Here is an 18,753-nt window from a genome sequence, read left to right as displayed (position 1 = left end):
ATCAGTTTTTAGATTTTATTTTGTAAAGAAAACGGGAAATAAACGGCATTAAAGTACTAATAATCTTTTTTTTAATGAACGAATAGGCATTTAACTATAAGAAAGGGAATAAATTGAGCTTAAGTTGTACAGGCGGTCCCCGAGATACACGGTACCTCTTATACGCGGATTCGGAGATACGCGGTTTTCAAAATTTGACAGTTCTTTGAGCAAATTGTACTGATTTGACACATCCATTGTGAAATACCAAATAATTTCCGTATTGATCGAATGTAAAATACCATTTACAAAAATTTAAAACTGTTTAATTCATTAGAAACATATCAAATAATTCATTTGGTGGCTAAAACCACCCCCTACTTGCAAAATTGCACGAAAATTAGTGCTATTTTGGCTAGAAATCACGAGATTCGACTTACGCGGAAATTCGAGATACGCGGTATTTTGCGGCCGTTTTCGGTCCCCAATAACCGTGTATCTCGGGGACCGCCTGTACATAATGTTGGTTGATTTGTCGCTGAGATCGAACTGCTCGATTATTCGCCGAAAGTGGCCCAACTGTCATTTGGGACCGTCAAAATGCCAATAGTGAGACAATTCAAACGCGTGAGAAAATGTTGTCTCACAATCAAATATAAAAAAATCGATTTAAATTTAACGAAAAACAGATATTAATGGGGAGAACATTGTTTCAACCATAAAATAAGTGTTTTTATCGCAAAAAGTACAGAACAGGTATAAATATCATAATAAAATACATATATGAGGATTGGTGAGAAAGTGATGCAAGTGCTCAACTCACTATGACGGGAAAAAAACCCGCCAATAACTCGTTGCATGAGAAAACCACGTTTTTCCTAGTTTGAACATTTTAAAAACGATTAAAACAATTCTTTCTAGGTGCATTTGTTTAAAAAAAATTGACAAGAATTTTGACTTTAAATCACGTTTGCATAAAAAAACATAAACAAAAGCGCCCAAATTTGCCCATATTAAAATTGCTAACCTTCGCACTATAACGGTTTTTTGTTTTTGTTGATCGTGCCAAATCATTCCGCTTGTACCCTGCAGCATCTAAACCGGTTTAGAAGCAAAAAGAGGCATCACAATGTATGGCCAATGTCGCATACGATGGAGAACCGACCACCACTATCAGTCGCGGGTGGCAGTTCGGCTCCGAAGGCAGACCGCGTGCGTCGTGTGATTGATCCGGTGTGAACCGTGCGTGGCAAGAAAATGGCATTTCACCTGTTTTTAAGGTTACTTTCATTCATCTTTTGGTGTGGCTTAGTTACGGTTCGCCCGGCCGGTGCGCTGCCGGCAGGACCCGGAATCGAAATTATGCCGGCCCAGTTCGCACAGAACGGCCAGCTGAACTACGTGGTGGTGGATGAGAACGAAGGTAACATTGTGGCTGTGTATACAGTGTTGTGCGTTTGGCTAAACAGTTTGTGTGACTATTTGCAGAAACGAATACGAACTTTCTGGAACAGCAGCCAGTCCTGGTGCGAGTGCCTCAGCGGCAAGCTGAGTACGTGACTCCCCAGCGACAAGAGCGGCCGTTACAAGTCCAGCAGCGGGTGCAATCGGTACCGCAGGTTCAATATCAGCAACCAGTTACACAGCCCCCTCAGGTTCAGTATCAGCAACCTCAGGTCCAATACCAGCAACCCGTGACCCAGCAGCCACAGGTTCAATATCAGGCACCCGTTGTCCAACAGCCTCAGGTACAGTATCAGCAACCCGCTGCTGCCCAACAACCACAGTACCAGTACTACCAGCAGCCGCAATACACGTACCAACAAACTCAGTCGCAACCTTACTACCTATCCGCATACCAGCAGCAGCAACCTTCCTACGCCCAATACCAACAGCCGTCGTACTATTACGCCGGAGCGCCCCAAAGCTCCGGTCAATACTATTCGACCCCACCGGAAAGAGGTACGTTAACGAGGGGAGACGGGTGACATCACGTACTACAGGAGTGCTAGAGATTTCTACCTTAAGAGGCCCGTCCACAAGAAACAAAAAACCGGTTTTGGATTTCGAAAAATTACACACACTGCAAACTCATTAATTTTGCCAATGAGATTCGATAAATTATTCATTTCCTCCTTGTCCGTGGCCGGTTGTTCGCAGTTTTTAAATGAAATTTCTGTCCAATTCCAAGGTCTTTTTGCTAAATATAAACATTTCTTCGTGTATGTGTTTGTGCCACGCTTTCAGGTGGAAGCCGATATTCTGACCCCATATCTAGCTTGCTCGGATTGTCAGGATTGTCACGACCTTCGACGACACTGGCTGCGGCCGGCTCATCCTTGCTGCGTGCAACGTCGCTGCTGTAAGTAGTGAATCTTTTCCCCTGCTCATCTAAGTAGCACATGGGAGAGTACCAGCTTTTAACACTTTTGGTTCCATTTTCCTTCCGCAGGTTCGGATGAGGGCAGCATACATCCGGTGCAGTCGTAGGCACACCAAAATAAAGAAGAAGGAACGGGTTTTCAGCTTTTGCAAACTTTTCCAAACCAAAATGCGCTACAAAAGAAAAGCAAACAGAAATTATTATTTAAAGCAAAGAAAGAAAAGTGCGGGCGGTACAGTGCTATAAAGTACAAAATTACATTAACTAATTACCTCATTTATTTTTACTCTCTTTTTTCTGTGTGTTGTGATGGCAAAATATGTCCGCGCTTGTGTTGTGTACTTTAATCAATTAATGTAAAATTAATTTAAAATAAATTAATCATACTTTCACATCATTATCCTTTGAAGTAACGTAGAGGAAAGCGGGGCAAAATGGGTATGTTAAGCAGTTTTTTACATTATTACATGCCTCTGCCTATCCTTAAAAAAAATAAAAAAAATAGAACACTTTATACACGTTTCAATCGACGAAATCGAATTTGAAGTGATGCCTGTTAGCATTAGGGTAACTGTACCAATATTCGGCAGTGTGCCTATTTTTGGCAGGGTAACTTAAAAGTGAAATCCTGCAAAAATGCATTAACAATTTTCTCAACGCATATTTTTTAAATAGAGATATGCTCATTTGTTATTCATATACGAAGTATCACATCATTTCCTTGTATATTTTTCAAAATATCAAACAAAATGTACAGAGTTCACAATTTTTCGGCAGATTTGCTGTCACCCAATAGATTGGCAGGTTTCTTAAACAGGCAAGGCAGGCAACATAACATTATTCATTTAAGTGATTTTCAACACCAATTTTAGGCAAGTGAGAGCGTGAAACTATTTTGAACATTTTTGTTTACCTATTTTCATTGATTAAGACATTTTCTGACCCGTATTCGCGTATCCGCCGAAAATAGTAGGAGCACAACCTGCCGAAAGTAGGAACAAACTGGCGAAAGTAGGAACATAACAGCGATTTCACGAATATCTCCAAAAAATGCATTTAAAACAGCATTTAAAAAATAGCATAACAGAAAACGATAGTTTTTCATCTAAAATAACCTCACTTTCATGAAAGCTAATAAAAGTTGTAAGTGTACGAGCAGTCTTTGTAAGACTGCTGCACTAGCCCGCCCAATACTGGTACACAGTTACCCTGTTGTGTGGGCAAATACAAACACCAAGCGTAATATGTCAAAAGCATCAGCCCATTTTGTCCCTCGTGAAGTATTTTTATATATTTGGTTATTTTAATAAAAATACGCATTCAATTGCCTTACTTTCTACAGACAAATTGTATAGATTTTTTTTACTTTTTTATTTTTTTTATTTTCAAAATTACTGTGACAGCTGTTTAAACGTATAGCGAACATTTGCAGCGATAGTCAACCAGTTTTTTGTGCAGCTCTGTAGTGTATAGTGGTATTTTCGAAATTCATTTTTGTTCAGGAACAAGGGTATCCATCCATTACGTGAGATTTTGCCGTTAGTAACCGTTCGATCATAGCTCCTCCTTCCCACCCCTTACCAGCGTTACGTAGTTGATGGATGAAGCTTTACGGATATTAGTTTTGCTGTAGTTTCCGGAGTAGTGATGGGTAAAGTTGGCAGAAATCCGGAGTCAACTCCGATCCGACTCCGATAAATTCGGAATCGACTCCGGAAGGTAGGTCTGCGCTGCAATATCCGGAGTCGTCCGGAGTCGTCCGGAATCGCCCGAAGTCGCCCGGAGTCGGAGTCAGTCGGAGTCGTTCGGAGTCGTCCGGAGTCGTCCGAAGTCTTCCGGAATCGTCCGGAGTCGTCCGGAGTCGTTCGGAGTCGTCCGGAGTCGTTCGGAGTCGTTCGAAGTCGTTCGAAGTCGTTCGAAGTCGTCCGGAGTCGCCCGGAGTCGTCCGAAGTCGCCCGGAGTCGGAGTCAGTCGGAGTCGTTCGGAGTCGTCCGGAGTCGTCCGGAGTTTTCCAGAATCTTCCGGAGTCGTCCGGAGTCGTTCGACTTCAGACGACTCCGGACGACTCCGACTCCGGACGACTCCGGACTACTCCGGGCGACTTCGGACGACTCCGAACGACTCCGGACGACTCCGGACGATTCCGGAAGACTTCGGACGACTCCGGACGACTCCGAACGACTCCGACTGACTCCGACTCCGGGCGACTTCGGACGACTCCGGGCGACTCCGGACGATTCCGGAAGACTTCGGACGACTCCGGACGACTCCGAACGACTCCGAACGACTCCGACTGACTCCGACTCCGGGCGAATCTAGTGGTTCCATTTTACCGGAGTCGGAATCGAACTAACAATAGTCGGAGTCGATTCGGAGTCGTGGATGAGCTCCATACAGCACATCACTATTCCGGAGCGACTGGGATGACTTTATATGATTGCGGAACTTTTCAAACAGCTGCTGTCAGTGTCATGTACTGGATCGGCAAGTTCACGATTCGTGTGTGGGTTAGATAGGTTCGGGTATAATTATTGAATTGAAAGAAGTTCAGTATCAGTTCTAAAGCCAAAATGGCTTGGGGATTAATTCCAGGACCGGAATAAAGGTTTGTTACTCGTTCCAGGAACGGCTGGAGTAACAGCTAGTTCCAGGCTCTGTTCGAGGCCAGTTCTCCGATGGATTGCAGTTGCGTAGCCCTGTAACTGTGCAAAATTAGTAACAATAATTTAAAAGCTTTTTATTAATTAAAATTATATAAATATTAATAAAACACACACTCCCGTGTTTTGTTAATTCTCTTTACGTACTTTTATTATTATTTTCATGCTGAGAAAGGAGTTTGGGAGAGCGAGAGGCGTTCTTACGTGTTATTTTCCTTCCTTCATTTCTTCCTTCTTGCATTTGCTCTGGGTTACTCCCGCTTTTACTTCTTTGAGGCGATCAATTTGTTTTATTGATTATTATGTATCCACCGTATAGCGTGTGTTTTGTTTTTTTCATTTTTTTCCACCCATTTTTTATTTTGGTTTGCTCTCTTATCTCTTCCCTTTGCTAGTAACATTTGTATTTCTTTTGCTATCTTACAGTTACGGCAGATCTCACTTTATAGCAGCAACACAGCAGCAACACCGCAGTATGGTACTACTTTCGTTCCGTGTTTGTGTTATCTTATAGAACTTTACTGTTGCACTGTTTCACGTAGCTGAAGCATATTATCGGCTGTGGTGTCCCACACTATGTGTCAGCATGTGTTCCACACTATATTGAATTGACTGCATAAACAACGGAATTAGGACACAAAATTATGAACAAAAAAAACAAAAATATAATCATCTGTGCGCGGAGCATGAAGTGCCTTAGTGTAGTGTAATGTAGAATTAGTATTTGTGATTCGGAATAGGCTGATATGGTGTGTATGTAGATCTGTAGATGTGCAGCAATTTAATTGCTTTCCTTATGTTTTACATTCTTTTTTTAAAGTTTTCATATCTTGTTTCTTACAACTTCCCATTCGTTTTGCTTACTTTTTTGTTTAGTTTATTTTACAAAAAAAAAGAAACTTATTTACAGGTTAAACACATTGGTTATCATTTTTTTTTTTAGATAGTGTCTGTCATTTTAGAGTGAATTTAAAAATTAAATTTAAACGTTTGCGGCGTGTTTTGAACCATTTCTATTACCACACAAAAGTTGGTTAAAAGTTCTATAAACTTTACTTTCTTTTGACCTCTGTTACCAACACATCGTTAATCTGTGTGCTTTCTGAACGAATAAAAACCCAAAACACACACATACTGAGTAAGGACGCAATAGACAACACTTTCTTCTAAAGGCCACTTTTGTCAATCAGCCTAAAGGTATGCAACGTTGCAGCTGTATGTTTTGCTTTGCTGTTTAGCTTTTCAAATTCTTTCTCGCCTTTTTGCTTGTGATTTTTTTTCTATTCTATTTCCTTCATGCTTTACTGTCGCTTCCACTACTTCTACTCGCTTACTCAACATTTAAAACACAAAACACAAATAGCTATGCTTTTTAGTTGTGTTTTTTGTTAGTTTTTTGAATAAAGAAGTTTACAGTGTTTTCTCGTTTGCTTATTTTGCTGTTCTTTTTATTATAATTTCGGCAAATAGAACGCTTTTATTGCTAGTTTCTGAACTTGGTTCAGCAGCATCTTATAGCTCTTTTTTTACACTTTACTCTTTTTAACTCATCTACGGAATCAACAAACTCTTTCTAAACCGATAGTTTATGCTCACTGGATATTTTACTTTTTTATTTATCTTCTCTTTTTCCTCTCCTTTCTGTGCTTTTGCACTACTCTTTTTTATAGCTTTTCTTTTCTTTTCTTTTCTTTTTCTTCCGAACTACCTCGAACAACTATTACCGAACGAAAAGCTAGACGAAACAGTCTACACTAATAAACTTAGTTAGTTTTACGTGCCTGTTCTGTGTTGCTTTATTATTTTTTTTATGTGTTTTTCTTCTTTTCATTTACTTTTGGGGTTTTCAAAGCAAATCTAATCTATTTCATAAATCTTATTTTTCATTTTGCTGTTTTTCTCTTACCATCATTTGCGCAAGTGGGCAAATTTAATATGCTTCTGTGTACATGTATGATCACTCGTTACACTATCACAATGTGTGGTTTTTCTTGTTTCTTGTTAAACACTGATTACAACAACGAAACACATACACACACATCAAAGATGGGAGAACGAAGCAACTTAAAGGTGATTTGCTGGTGGAATTTGGCTTTTTCCACAATCCAAATTTCCAAATGCACGGGCATTTTTTTACAGCCATTTAGATGTGACGATGGTGATGATGATGATGATGATGATGATGGGAATGATGAAGCGTCCGGGGAGATGGAGTGCAAAACTAAAATTAAATCAAAACACACAATTAAACACTGTTTAGCAGCAATTCCATGAAAAAAAGAAGAATTAAAAAATAAGTATACATTTTTAATACCTTTTTCTTGTTTTTTTTCTGGCCTTTTTCTATTCATTTTCCTCTTCTTTCTAGGCTTGTTGTGAAACGTCCCGCAGGAGGAAATTTTGGATCACATTTTTCACTCAAAACTCAACTTACAGCAACACACCATATACACTTGTCCCCAGCATAAACATCATCTCCCTTTTTTTCTTTCCACCCTTTCCCCCTTCACCCACCCACACACATACACACACACACTCGGTCAAATAACAACAATTTGCAGGATTATGTATTTGCATCAATGTTTTTTTTTGCTTCTTTAAACTTTTTTTGTTCTTTTCTTTTTCTCTTCTCTCTTTTCTCTTTCTGTAACTCTTATCTGCCTCGTGCTTCGTACATGCTCCACACTCTACTAAACTATCTTCATTTCTTTTTCCTAATGGGATGGGGGGGGGGGAGGTTGGTTTGTTTGGATGTTTTGCATGAATAAGGGAGCGTGTGTGTGTGTTTGTGAGTTTTGCTTTTACTTGTGTATTATTATACTTGTGTATTCTTTGCAAACTAGAGCAAAATGTGTGTATCTGTGTCTGTGAAAGTGAAAGTGGGTGATTCTTATCGCGCACCCACACACTGCTGCTTTCTCTTACAGCTACTACAACTAACCTCTTACACATTTGCTCACATTTTTACGTTTTATAACACATTCCTACCCCTCTCTCGTTTACTCACACACACACACGCTCATTCTCCTATCACGTTCTATTAACACATTTCTTTCTTTTTAACACATTCCTTTTTTAGAGGGGATTTTATTTCCCATTTTCTTTGCCTGTTCTCTCTCACTCTCTCTTTCTATAAGTTGACTCTCTTTCTCTATATCTCTGTATTAAATATATATATATATGTACTTCTATATAGACCTAATGTTCTGTCCCACTTTCTTGTTAATTTTTACGCACATTTCTCTTTATTCGTTATCTTATGTTTTGCGTGTGTTTTGTTTTCTTTGTGTTTGTTTGTGTGTTTTTACTCACACAACTTGTGTTTAGCTTTATGTTGATTAGGTTCAGCTGTGTTTTTTTTTGTTGCATTTTGCTATGTTTTTAGTAGCATGTTTCCCTTTTATTTATCGACTTCGATAACGATCTCTATTCTTTCCCTTGCAACAACACTACACCCTCTCTAAAGAGTTTGCTGTCATGCTACTGGTGTGAAACTATAATTCTTTTTTTGTTTGCTTTCATCTGGACCCTTTTAGTGCGGCTTACGGGTCTGTAAAGGGTTTAATTATTTTATCTGCTTTGCTGCTGCACCACCTGCCCAAACTAAAGTGATCGGACGCATAAACGCATCTCGATCGCTAATGCGTTTTTCATAATATGCGTCGCTCTAGTTAACAGTTATATTCTTCTTCCTCTAACAAGGTGCAAATTATAAGTAGTTTAAGGTTATTGTGTGTTGGTTGGTTGGTTGGTTGGGGGATGGATCCATTTGAAGTGATGACTACTACCCTTGGACTTCAGCTCACTATCACCACAAAAACACACGACGCACAACATGGGCAGTCGATCGAGCAAAACCAAAACAAAAGCAGAAAAGTACACTAAAATAGTAACTAACAGTATGTAATAATTAAACAACCTAAAGAGCGCGCGAAATAGCACACATACACACACAAAAACAAGGAAATGGAAAAGGAAACAAATGAGAGGGGAAAACCAAGTGCGAAATCATTTGCACAATGACACGGAAAACACGAATTAGTTAAAAAAAAAAGAGACAAAAAGAAGATAATAGCACAGAAAAATGCTGTTTTTGCTCGTTACGAACGCTACAAAAGAAGATACATAAACGCAGATATATATCACCTTTTCTTGTATAAACCTTAGCCTTGGTTTAATGTACGAATTGATCTTTGCACCTCACTCACTGCAACAGGAGACGGAGTGAATGAAAACAACATCAACGCGCTTTTCATAATTTGACCGGATGTGTTATGTTTCTCTCTGCTTTTTTTCGGTAATCAATTTCATTCTATTTTCTTTTCACAGCTGCTGTTTTTTGTTTTTGTTTTTTTGTTTTTGTTTATTGTAACCTTTTTCTAACAGCGGTAAAAAAGGATGCTCCAGCTATCTCTCTCTCTCTCTTTCGCTTTACAAAGTGTGTTCGGTTGAGGCAAAACCGAAAAGGGAAAAATAAACAAGTAAAAAGAAAGAAGAACCAACAATCATGATCACAGTAGAGTAAAAAAACGAAACGAAACGTGTGCGTGTACGAAGCAAAGACAAATACAAAACATAAAACAAAACAATTGCTTTCTTACAGAAAGGGAGGGAAAAGGGCCGAATAGATCGCACTAGAATTAGATAACAGAAGAACACAGCAAAACGAATTACTCCTTGGAAATGTGATTGTAACTAAGAAAGAAGTTTACCAAAAATAATTTACAATATTATGTGTTCGATATTGAAAAAAAAAACAGGAACAGAGAGATAACTAAACAGTTCAAAAATTAGTTATGACCGCATAACTGCCATTTGCCATCGCTTTCCCCACTGTCTAGCAGCAGCAACAGCTGACGGTTCCAGTAAGTGTTCCCAAACGAACAGTTAAAAATCCGTCCCTCCCTTCGTTTTTACAGGGACCGCTTGTTTCGTTTCCTTTTTTTCTTATTTTTGCTTATTATTCAGGCTACCTTGAAGGATGGTTTCAATCATAATGGGTTACAATACATACACAAATATATTATCCTTTCTTGGGAGGCGGTGTTGTTTCGTGTAACAGAGCACACACACACACTTTTCACGCTTACTAAAAATGGTTCCTAGCTTCATTAAAAAATAAAAAAAGTAAGATTGACGCAACGCTACCTCTGCTGTCCTTTGCGCGTGATGCGATGCTGATTGGTTGTTTGGGGGGGGGGGGGGGAGCGTTGCTAGGGGCGCGTGTCGTGTATGTGTGTTTCGTGCAAAAGGCAAAATGAAAGCAGAGACAACGAACCAACACACATACACACACACACACATACACCCGAATGGCAACATCCCTCCCTCCATCATCACACTCCTGTTCTCCAAGGATGTGTACACACGCGCTTGTGTGTGTGTGTGTTTGCCACCTTTCGCTTCACATCCTTTTTCCGCGTATGCTTGTGTGTGTTTTTTTTGTTTTGTTTTTTGTTTTTTTTTTTTAAGATCACATTTTGGTCAGATTTGGGTGGGCACCTGGAGGGCCCCACAGCACGCCGCCCCGCCCAGCAGGAACATGGTTCCGGCGCCGGCCCCAACACTCGCAGTCCAGCGTATCCACTATGCCGTTGTCTGCGTGTTGGACGACTGCTGCGAACTGGCCCCGCCCGAATGTCCACCGCCACCTCCACCGCCGCCTCCCCCTCCAACGACGCTGTAACCGACGCCGCATCCGCTCACCCCAACGCTGCCGGTGCTGCTGCCACTGCCGCCGCCACCACCACCGGTCGCACAGGACGATTCCATCTTACCCGGATGATGGTGATGATGGTGATGGGGATGGTTGTGGTGATGGTGCGGGTGATGATTATGACTATTACTATTTACAACGACGCTGCCCGATTCGAGCGGCTGCTTGCAGATCGGCTGGGCCGTCGCGTCCCCATCGATGAGCGCGTGGTGGTTCGCGTGGCCGGCGGCACCACTATCACTACTGCTGTTGCTATTATTGTTGTCCGCACCACTGCAGCTGCTGTTCGGCGTGGCGGTGGTAGAGGAGGAGGAGGGAGGCAGGATCGTACCGTTGTTCGGGTGCGGCGACGACGACGGCGGCGGCACGGTAGAGGAGGCGGCGGCTGCAGCGGCGGTTAGGAGTAGCGGCGGCGAGCAGGAAGCGGTCGAGGACGTGGACGAGGACGAGCACGTGTTGGTCGTGCCGGTCGAGGCCGAGGTCGTGGACGCGATCGAGGCACTACTGTCCGCCTTGCCGTCGGCGCCGGTGGTGACCGCGGGCGCCGTCGGATCGTCCGTCAGGCGGAGCGCAATCTCCAGATCGCGCAGCACTTCTGTCTCTTTGGGTTCTATCAGATTAAATCGCCTAAAAGATGGAACAGAGGGAACGAATGATTTAATGGCATTGAAGAACTCAACAAAACACACTTTCACTCCACTTACCTATGGAACGCGGTGAGATGCGCGAAGGTGAGGTTAAGATGCGCGTGCAGCCCGAGCATGGTGACCTCGCGGAAGTGGGCCGCGTACAGGTGCGCGATCACATGGAACAGCAGGCGGACGATTTTGCGCGCGATGCTCTCGAACGAACTAGGGAACTCATTGGCATATTTGGTGGGAAAGATCGACTCGTCGCTGACCGTCTTCTGCGTGAACGTCATCACGTAGTCGATGTACTGTGGGGCGGCCACCCGCGTCTTCTTGCCCTTCTCGTCGAACCAGAGGTACATCCTGGAGCGGTTGGGAGGAGAGCGAGAAAGAGAGAAAAAATACACTCATTAGTTTATTGGGTTTGAAAGAGCGATGATGTCAACTGTCAAAAGTGACAGCTGTCACGTGCGGAACCGTGTAGAACGCTTAGTAGATGAAAAGTGGATGTGGTAAAGCAGTCTTTTTTGCCGGTCCACTGGCTTGACACGGAAGATGTGCGTACGCGATCAATGATTCATCGTGAGGCAAGAAAATCAAAATATGACCCTTAATGTTTGGTTAGGAATAATAAAACACCAACAGAAAAAGAAAAATATATATATACACAACATCATGCTTCGATCGATCGATGAGGTAATAGAAGAACCACGTACACTATGAGTGTGCAGCGATCACAAGGAATGTGCGCCGTCATTCCTTACAAGCAAGACCGCGCAACACTGGCACTTCAAAGCACCTTACAAACGTAGCGTGTGCCTTCTTCTTTTTAGAATCTCCATGGGCGGTCGAATTTTGGAACAAAGAGAGAGAGAGAGAGGGCACCGAAAGATAGGAATGGTTCTTCCTCCTGCGGGTCGGGCGCGGTGATCAAAGAAGCGACAGCGCAAAGCGTCTACGATGGGTCGATCGTCTTCGATTCCCCCCGGTTTGCTTTATCATTTGTGAGCGATTTGTATCGTGCCTCATGTTTCGGCGATACAGAGAGGAGTTTAAAAGGGGTCAAATCTCACAACTATTAAGAGGGCCGATACTTCTTGTGCATACAAAATTATGATAAGCGAGTGAGAGAATGGATATAAAAACTTCAATCTATTGTGTGGTCAAGGGGTGCACCCCGTTTCAAGTAATTCCAAAGAACTTTCTTCAAAGTTGGCTAGTGCGGCACACGGGGTTCGAGCGCGTTTGCTTTCACTGTCTTTTCACGTGAGGGTGCCTTCCCCCTGTCCTTTAATTTATTTTCATTTCTAGTCGTAAAATCGTAAAATAAATTAACGCAAAAAGTGTTCCTCTTCGCCGTCAGTGCGCGTGTTTTCGTCCACTGTTTATTTGTCGTTGCCGGGTTTGATTCGCGCACAGGAAGAAAGTTTGAACTGTTGGCGAGCGTGTGATTTATTATTTCAGAACGTTCCGGCCACTGCTGCTTCGTGCACAAATAAATTACGATATTGAGGTCTTTTCGATGCATTAAAGCAGTCCGTCAAACAAGAGCGAGGGGTTCATTTGGACCGTCGCAGACCGTGCAGACGCTTTTGGCGACACACATGAAAACCCCGATCGATCGATCATTTATTGTGATAAATCCATTCGAACCGGAGCCCCGACCGGGACAGCTCAAAATGCAGACACAGTTCTAGGGAGCTGAGTGCACGTGTGCTGTGCCGACGACGACAACGACAACGGGGTCGTGTCGGTTTCATCGCCCGATCGTGCACTGACTTCGTAATAATGATGGAACATCAAACGGGTTCAGGTTGAGAAACGTGACCCAAGCGGCTGCACGTCATTCGGGTGGTAGTGAAGAAAGTTTCTTCAGCAACCCCCCCGTTCAATGCGCTTTTCCCCACAACTTTCAGACTACCCTTTGAGGGTCCCATCGCAAGCGATACAGTGTGCGTGCAATGATCATTACAGTGGCGGCTTCGACCACACACATATCCACACACTCACCTAGTTCCTGGGCCGGTCATGTCTGGACAGCCGGATGTAGTGCAGAATTCACTGATGGTACCGTACACGAGGTTGACGTGCTCGAACAGCGCAAGGGCTAGAAGAGGAGAGAGACAGAGAGAAAAAAAGGGAAAATATGATTATAACGTGCTGATTAGTGTGTCTGGCTGGGTTGCTTGCTTACGATACAAAGAAGTGTGGGCTAGAAGTGCACAACAAGAAAGAATAAAACACCTAACTAGAAAAAAGCAAACATATTTCGCTGATATAATGGTGGTTGCTGTTTCGGCGGCATTTGCATAGCATACAAAATTGCAAAAAAAAACGAACGCGACGACCTTCGCCATCATTTATCATATCAGAGAAAACGAGTTCGAAACGGGGCGGCTCATGGCTCAGGAACCGGCCACTAAAAACCAAACTTTCGGCTCTTTTTTGTCTGTGTGTAAGCAGTGTGTTTTAGGCATTTGTTTTTGCTTTACACGAGCGGTTTTCGTTTGGCATCGAACCAACATCGGACGGAGAGGAGAAGAAGGCAGACAGGTTTCGTTGAGTCTGACAGGTTTGTCCGAACTGTGGAGAGTAGGATATATCCTTCACACAGAAAAAGAATCAAACCGAAACGAGAGAGCGATTCAAGATACTTTTCAGACATATGACATTTGAAATCAGCTGTCTGGGTTAAAAAAGCAGCAAAAGAAACACAAAGAATGTACACTTTTTGGACAGATATTGGAGTTTTTGAGCAAAAAAAAGAATCTGTATGATGTATGAAACTCACACACACATAAAGACGGGAACTCTCTAGATGCACGGCATCTTACCAGACGGTGAAAGAAACAAAAAAACAACCGGAACACCCACTTGTGATTGATGACAATCGAGCCCCCGGAGACAATGGAGTTCCCTCAGCGCGAATGGCGAATGCTCAGCACTCCAAGAGAGTATTATGAGGTTATTATTGCAGCTGTTCCACACACACACACAGCTGGAATTATCACACGAAGCTTTATCGGATGCATTCTCGTTTGATGATTAGATTTGAAGCAGAATGAGCCCCCACCAATAGGCGACGATGGCCTCGTCTTATTTGCTGAAGTACAACGATTCTCGCGTACCTACGACCTGTAGTAGGCGCGCATCTAGACCATTCCTGAAGCGCGAACAACTGTCAATCAAGCTGTGGCGGTAAAAGAGGGCAACAAAGATACCCCAAAACCGATGTGACAGAATCAAACGGTTGACAAGCCACTAGTGGTGGCGGTCATCCCCTCTGTCCTGTATGCGCAATATTAGGTCCCCAAGACATCGCTTGGAACATCTAACCGATGAATCACATTATCTCGGGCGCTACTCGCTCAGTGAGAGACTTAAAAGATACAAAAAAGGCACACAACAACATCTCCCAGCCGTCTAATCGAAAAGTGTACAAAAAGGAGAGTGAAAGATGACACCGCTGGGTGTCACAACAGTTTTCGCATCTCATCATGGATGAGGAAGAAGAGAAGGGTACTTTTTTGGAAGAAGATAGACAGAACAGTGTCAACGGCATCATCATCATCGGCCGTGTATATACAACATTTGAGAGGTGGGCGACACCGCGTCTGGCGATTGTGTGTTAACCTGACGTGGGTAGAAAGAGTGTATAGTGTTATGGTGTATGATTAATGCTCATCCCGACAAGGGTGGGCATCGCTCCTTTTTTTGTATAGTTCTAGTTAGGCAATATCCATATCGAGAAAACGGTTCGCTTGTGCCAAATGGCAAACTTTTAAAAATGATGATGATCTCCCGGTAAAAGCTTTCGTTTAGCCGAGGTGTTATTGGGTTTGTACGGGTCGTTGTCTGCTTCTGATGATCACATGATGAGCTAATAAAAAAGCGGAGATGATACTGACGAGGGCGCTTTCAAACTTTGTGTTACTTCAGGAGATCGCTGCTGCATGACTAAGAAATGTCTAAATGTCCCTCGTGTACACTTACTGTGCGATGCTAGCCATTCGTTGTAGTCCAAGCCGGCCGGTAGATCCACTAGTAATCGCAGGTCCGCATCCGGTAGCTTTCGCTCTAGCAGCCCTTCCTCGAGGTAAAGCTTTGTGTCACCCTGATTCGAATCTCCGTCTCGTTCCTTGCGTCGGGCTTTTCTGTAAAGAGAAAAAAACGAAATAAAAACCATTAAAATTATGCCTCTTTACTGCTTCACCTACAAAGCCGCATGACATCTGTCACACGACAAAAACACACGGAGACGCAGCCGCCGCCGGTTGCTTTGATTAACATTTCAAACCGTCGTAGATTGAGTGCGACACTGCAAAGAATGAAACCGTTCATTTCATTGCGTTGCATCATGGGAGATGCCAAATAACGCACCCAAACCCTCCCATTTAAGATTACACCATTAATTCCATACACATCAACCTCCTCCCCTTTTGGTAGCCAGTTTTTGTTGCTTAATTATGACGTTCTTGAGACGCGCACACACTCGGAAGTTTGAGAAATGGAAAGTCGTGAGAAATGGGAATTTGATTTTGATTAGACGCCTCCGTTTCGAAATGCATTGCTTCCCGGGTGGCTGATGCAACGTGCAAGGCCATGAAGAGCTGCATAAGAAGGGGAGGGTGTTTTGGTGTGAGGGATTGGTTATGTGTGTCTGTTGAAGCGATCGTAACTTATCGTCTTCTCTTGCCGGTCGTGCATGAAGCGGATGCGTAGATCAAGAACCCTATCCAACGGTTACGGAACTAGCGGCAATAGATGAGGAAAGGTAATGAACTGTGAATATGTTCCACTTCTTTTTGTTTGATATCCCCTACCGCTTATCTTGGTTGCAACTTCCTCCATACGCTAACTCTTTCTTTCTCTTTCTCTTGCTCTCATGCAACGATCAAGTTCTTTGATCTAGTCGAGATCCGACTTTTCTTTGCCTTTTTGACGGCTCGTGCGAACCAGATGTTTTCCCGACCCCGAGCACCAGCACAGCATATTTGGGTCATCTTTGCCAACCGAACCGAAACGTCGGAGGACTGCGGTGTTTCATCGGCCAAGAACCGATGGCAAAGGAGCAACGGCGGTTGAATTTTATTTCACACCACACATTTTACATCAGATTCATTTTACGCACGACGAAAATAATCAAAGGGCGGTTGTTTGTGATTTAACCGCACACATCTGGGTTGCCATTTTCATATCCGAAAGGCACAAAAACACGAGGACAAAGCAAGAAAAAGAAAAAAAGAGAAGTGTAGACCTAAACATTATCACGAGACTCTTCCCGGTTCGATAACAAGCATAAAAAAGCGACCGAGCGTTGGTCAAATCAACTGATAAAGGTTTTCTATCGCGAACACTGCTCCCCCTCAGTTAGGCAGTGGTGTCACGAGGCACTTAACCAGTGTGTCTGTGTATGTGTATCTTTTTAATTAAAAAATTTAAATACATCATCATGACAAGCAGCAATACTCCCTTCACCACTTGAGCGTTGTGAACCTCGTGGTTCTTGTCACGTGGTGTGCCCTTTTTTGGTCCTTCGAACCGGATTTTTGCAATTTATGAGAGTTTTTCGTGCTGAAATCAAATTACATAAAGGTATTAATGATGCAGCGATCTTTTTTTGCTCATGACACCTTCCCCATATTAACATGGAAGTGAAAGAAGTAAAAAAGGAACCATAAAAAAACTAGGACATCTCGCGCATCATCGCGCTAATGGCCGCCCATCAAAGGCGCACACTACCTCCTTTCAATTAGTTACACCATCGCCACCATCGTGGAAGAGAGAGAGAGAGAGGGAGAGAGGGAGAGATCCCCACCATTATGCGCTACAACACTTTGACCGGAAACACAGCGGGTGGTACGGTAAAACGGTATCACCGCAATGTACGCAGTGTGTGTGTGAGATGGATGTGATGATCATCAAACAACACGCCAGTTCGCCTCACAACAACACGTAGGGATACATACCACACTCATAAAACAGAGTGCCAGCTCTATGCTTCTAATATCTCCCCTTTACTTTAGATATCAGGTGATACTTCCCTTCGTAGTGTGTAGGAAAAAATGTGGAATGGAAGTACGCCAAAAGAGTTTGCGTGGGTGTGTACATCACTCCCCCTTTCTATCTCTCTTCACTCACTACTTAATCACATCATTCATCAATGCTTGTATGTGTGTGTGTCCGTGTTGGAGAGGGAGAGAAACACGGGCATGGCATAACATACTACACCATCGCGCACAAAAACACGCCAAATTATAACGGCACGTAATAGCTGGCGTGATACTGGCGTACTACTGCTGCTGCTGCTGCTGCTGCTGGTGCTACTTGGTCTTTATCGCTCCGCGCACCGGTTCCGTGTCTTGCGTATTTACTCACGCGTATCATCATCACGGTTATGAGCGCGCGAGGTGACCAAGTAAACCACGACACATCACAACACACGGTTTCCCCCCCAGAGGTCAATTGAGTCTAAGTGATCTAATGTCTTTGGAAGGGAAAGAGAATGGGGAGAGTGTGAGGTTTTGAGACACCCGTTTGAGACGATCGTACGATCCCTCGCGTGAAAGTCATCCGACACAACACCACTCGGCCTCCATCATCGTCATCATCATCATCAGCTAGTGTAAACAACAGCGCAAAATGCGAAAAAATATTAGTTCATTTTCTCCGGTGTTCCTCCTCGCCTACCGCTTCTCGTCTTCCCAGTTTTGTGATTGTTTTGATGACGCTGTAGCCACTGATGATGATGATGATGAGCAGTCGCCGCGGAGGGAGCAATAATAGAGACAAACAAGAAGCTCTTCTCAATTGATTAAGGAAGTGCGTCGTGGGCACGCCGTCGTCCATATTTCAGAGATTCGCTCACTCTCTCTTTCCCTCTTTCCTATGCGCAATGCGTACGCACTGACAAATAATGATCTTTTACGGTCACCGCTGTAAATAACAACTTCTTCCAGGCGAAGAAGGTGTAGAAGGATTGTTTGCGTAGTAAAACCGCAGAGCACTCACGTGCTCCAACCTCCGGTCTCGCGTAGGAGATACGAAAACAGGGCCGACGACATGGAGCATCGGAACCTGAATCGCAGACATTACAGAAGATGTATTTAAAGTGCAGAAGGCAAGTTTACTTTACAAACTCGGCAGGACCGGACTCTTCAAGTTCATGGTCATTGATGGTGGCAGCATTTTCCTTTAAATGTCAATATCGTGTTGGCCCCGCGCAAAATGTAAATCCACACCACACTGTTGCCAACTGTTTTTTTTTGCTTCCTTTTATGCACTCCCTTCCCGCTTTATGATGATTTCCCCTCCCCAGTTTTATTACCATTCTTAGCCACACGGTGGTTAATTATTGCCCTGCGAGTTGGGAAGTGCCGATTTCGG

General features: G+C 43.3%; 2 protein-coding genes across 15 annotated transcripts in view; one reads left to right on the top strand and one right to left on the bottom strand.

Moving 5' to 3' along the window:
* Window positions 1-1,341: 1,341 nt before the first annotated feature.
* On the top strand, window positions 1,342-2,469 carry LOC120959510 (DNA translocase FtsK-like). Its single transcript, XM_049608972.1, has 3 exons — window positions 1,342-1,402; window positions 1,468-1,941; window positions 2,432-2,469. The coding sequence occupies exons 1-3, from the start codon at window positions 1,342-1,344 to the stop codon at window positions 2,467-2,469; spliced, it is 573 nt and encodes a 190-aa protein (XP_049464929.1).
* Window positions 2,470-7,741: 5,272 nt separating this feature from the next.
* The window catches only part of LOC120958923 (MOB kinase activator-like 2), a 111,808-nt gene continuing 100,796 nt past the window's right edge, over window positions 7,742-18,753 (bottom strand). For all 14 annotated transcript variants that reach the window (XM_040382009.2, XM_049609194.1, XM_049609193.1 and 11 more), the window contains 4 exons: window positions 15,361-15,521; window positions 13,378-13,474; window positions 11,443-11,730; window positions 7,742-11,365 (listed from right to left, as the gene is read on the bottom strand). In XM_040382009.2, the coding sequence (XP_040237943.1) occupies window positions 10,609-11,365; window positions 11,443-11,730; window positions 13,378-13,474; window positions 15,361-15,521 (1,303 nt within the window). In that variant the 3' untranslated portion in view covers window positions 7,742-10,608. The remainder of the gene's footprint in view (window positions 11,366-11,442; window positions 11,731-13,377; window positions 13,475-15,360; window positions 15,522-18,753) is intronic.

Source organism: Anopheles coluzzii, chromosome 3 (assembly GCF_943734685.1).
Source record: "Anopheles coluzzii chromosome 3, AcolN3, whole genome shotgun sequence".
Lineage (NCBI taxonomy): Eukaryota > Metazoa > Arthropoda > Insecta > Diptera > Culicidae > Anopheles > Anopheles coluzzii.
This window is presented reverse-complemented; position numbering and strand designations above follow the sequence as displayed.